The sequence below is a fragment of the Phalaenopsis equestris genome, unplaced genomic scaffold (assembly GCF_001263595.1).
Source record: "Phalaenopsis equestris unplaced genomic scaffold, ASM126359v1 Scaffold000422, whole genome shotgun sequence".
Taxonomy (NCBI): domain Eukaryota; kingdom Viridiplantae; phylum Streptophyta; class Magnoliopsida; order Asparagales; family Orchidaceae; genus Phalaenopsis; species Phalaenopsis equestris.
In genome coordinates, this window is record NW_018164863.1 from 12,517 (window position 1) to 16,040 (window position 3,524).

The following is a 3,524-nucleotide window of genomic DNA, read 5'->3' on the forward strand; positions in this document are numbered from 1 at the left end:
TGACGTAAATAAAAATCTGATGCAAATGTGTATGCTACCACAATTAGCAACACCCATTTTAACATTATTTTTTTTTTTTTACGCAAATAGGATGCAAATGGAGATTTGCATGGGAAATATACTTGATTAGCTTCGGAAATATCATACGTTAATCTTTCCAATTCATGTAGTGGTACCATTTATCATACTGTAGCAAAAAAGTTTTATCATGAAACCCTTAACACTTCATAACTTATTTTAACTTATGCATGTATGGCATACTATATATAATTTATTATATCCTTACAAAGAGGTTTTATTATAGAAACATTAAACACTTCATAGCTTATTTTAATTAACACATGCTATAAAGTTCTTAACTATTCAAAATATTTAGCATTTGAAGAAGTGTTCTCAAAGACATCATTCACTATAGAAAGGGTGTTAATGGCCTCCTTCACCATGGTAGTAACCACCATCTCCATCACCACCCTCTCTTCTATCTCTTCCATGGTGGTAACCACCAACACCACCACCACCGTTATTGCCACCATTGCCATCATTGTCACCAGGATATCCTCCTCGGCCATGGTAACCATTATCGCCACCGTAGTTGCCACGATGATACCCTCCTCCACCATTGTAGCCACCATCACCACCGTGGTTGCCACCGTGATATTCTCCTCTGCCACGGTAGCCACTATCACCGTCATAGTTTCCACCATTGCCACCATGATATCCTCCAAAATTGTTGCCACCATCACCACCATGGTTATGGCCATTGCCATAATAATCATCATTGCCATCACGATAACCACCATCACCACCATGATAACTATCACCACTGCCATGACGCCAATCATTGCCATTGGGGCCGCCAAAGTTGTCATAACCATTTTGATTGTTCTCACCTTGGCCCTGATTGTAACCACCAATATCATGGGGATACTTTGCAACTGTTTTGGGCTGCAACTTCTTGCTTCCATTTTCCTTATCATCTACATTAAAAAGTAACAATTGTCTATCATTACAACAATTAATAGTAATAAAGAGAGATTTTTTATGTTATGATTAATATTATTTTGCTCCTCATGTGTCTGTCATGAATTTTTTTTCTTAAATATGTTTTTATGTGTTAATTTTTGCATAAGAATTTGACGCATAAATTTGAGTTTACACGATAAATAAATTTGAGAATAGTTTATTCTATAAAGCTCATCAAGTCTAACATAACTTTATAGTAAATGTCAAATGTATTTTAGTCTGTCTCGTACATAAATCTAATTATTCTGGCATTATCATTTATTGTCAATGTATTTTATTTTCTTAATCTTTTGAACTGGTTTCCAAAAAGCACAAGAACCAAAAAAAACATATGAAATTTCAAAAGCCAACTACGTGAAGTTGAATAGTGAAATTTCTAAGATCTTTAATTTTGTTGTAGAATAGATATTTACATTAGTTCTAAAAAAAATGAAGAATCTCTGCCCTGTAAATAAAACTTGTTGAGACTCATCGTCCCCAAACTTTCTTATTTCTTATTCCCTATTTATTTGTTGTAGATTAGAACAAATAATTAAATGTAGAACAACTAAATCCACATAATAATAATAATAATTTGCTGAAATCAACCTTCAAAGTACTCCTAAACTATTTAAGATCAATATTCATATTGTTTGAAACAAATGGGAGATTTAGGGCGCCTAAGGGGACACAATCACACCGTCGCCATTCAAATTTTTCAAACTCACCCAACCTTTCGTTCCCTTGTCGAAATTGCTATTGCTTCTCACCTATAGGTAGCACAGTCAAAACGGCTCTTTGTTCGCGATCAACTCGTGTTTAATTTGCTCACTACAAATTTATTCGTTTGTGTTTGGCTCGTTTTGACTAAAAATTATAAAATTATATAACACACACATATATAATTGATGAGTATTATTTTCAAATAATTTAATTGACAACAGGGCACAAAGATTTATAATCAATTAAATTTATTAATTAAAAAATAGAATACAAATATATTAAATTCCATTTAAATGAATATATTAATATAATAAGATTTAAATTTTGCTATTACCTTTAACATTCTACAGCAGTGTGCTAAGGATGTCAATATAACTCGTTGTTAGTGAACGACTCGTGTTCGGCTAGCTAAGCAAACAAGTTGAATAAGAACATATTTTTTGTTTTTGATATATTAATGAGTCTAACACGAATAAAAGAATTTTTTAATGAGTCGAACATGAGACGAGTTTGGGCTCACTCATGCTCGGCTGGTTTACATCCCTACCTACATGTACAATAAAGAGGCAATGCTAGAGATTTCAAACCTCTCGGGCCTATCTAAATTACAAATTATTTGCATAATTGGGCGAAAATAAATAAATAAATAAATAAAAACATTTTCTGAGAACTAAACTTTGTCTCGAGCACCTTCATTAAAAATATTTTATTTTAGTTTAATTATGATGAATAAGAGATTAATTATAAGATAAAAAATTAATGATGAACTTAGATTGTAATTATATGAATCTGTCATTAGTTTGAACCAAATGTCTCTTGAGCTAATGTTTCTTTTCTTGATCATATTTAACATATATATGATAAAAAAAATGCCCCTCAACTAATGTAAGCAAATTCTCTATTAAAAATATCTACTTTATTCAGGTACATTTTTCTTAAAGAAATTATCAATAAATAGGGGAAAGATATACATAAATATATAATTTAATGAGTACCCTTGTATGTAAACATATATTTTTCATGTGATACTAAATATAAAATACAAAATTTATGTATTAGATAGAATTTGGTGGTATTTATGTAAATGAAGCTAAATAATAATATAAATAATAATAATAAATATATATTTTTTCTTTAAAGGAATGGCCGGAAGAAATTATACAAGTCTAGACCATCTTTCATACACTTAAATATTATAGTACCACATCTTACACTCGGGGGAATCGAACCCCAGACCAAAAGAAACTTACAACTGACAAGCAGATGACCGACTACGCGGAACTTGATATTAAAATTTGAGCGGTGTTTTTAGTTTATATTAAAAGGCTCACCGCCGAACTGCCGAGCTGCCACCTCCATGGAAATGAGAAGGGACACAGAAACCAGAAAGCCTATCAGAAGCAAAGCATTCGAAGTCATTTTCTTCCTTCCTATATATGCTGAGGATGAAGAAGAAAGAAACTGTAAGTCCATAAATCTGTCTCCTTCCTCGATCACTATTTATAGGACTCTCGCATTTAATGGGACTGATTCACAGGTGTTCATCTTCTGGTTGGGAAGATCTTACAATGCATTAATGGATACCGTGATGGACTGTTACAAAAGTCAGAGAAGATTATCGAATTCGCAGCGCAAGCTACGTGGAGGTTCTGCATGCACATTTTTTAAGCGGATGAATTTCAAATTAAATGTGTAAGCTATCTTCAATGAAGAGATCGAGAATTAAGATTTTATATATTTGGTGTACGTGAATTCTGATTAAATTCATTCAATATTTCAAAAGAAAATAAATTAAATTT

At 32.0% G+C, this 3,524-nt stretch overlaps 1 protein-coding gene across 1 annotated transcript; it reads right to left on the reverse strand.

Moving 5' to 3' along the window:
* Positions 1 to 262: 262 nt before the first annotated feature.
* LOC110027329 (dormancy-associated protein 2-like) lies at positions 263 to 3,173 on the reverse strand. The gene is made up of 2 exons (XM_020728705.1): positions 3,057 to 3,173; positions 263 to 977 (listed from the first exon to the last, which is right to left on the reverse strand). The coding sequence occupies exons 1-2, from the start codon at positions 3,142 to 3,144 to the stop codon at positions 424 to 426; spliced, it is 642 nt and encodes a 213-aa protein (XP_020584364.1). The 5' UTR covers positions 3,145 to 3,173; the 3' UTR covers positions 263 to 423.
* Between the last annotated feature and the right edge of the window lie 351 nt (positions 3,174 to 3,524).

Excerpts from the sequence above, each read along its gene's own strand:
- LOC110027329 (XM_020728705.1), bottom strand. The coding sequence starts at position 3,144 with ATGACTTCGAATGCTTTGCTTCTGATAGGCTTTCTGGTTTCTGTGTCC. Across the intron at positions 978-3,056 it reads GGCAGCTCGGCAGTTCGGCG|ATGATAAGGAAAATGGAAGC; the intron begins GTGAGCCTTTTA and ends TTTTTAATGTAG.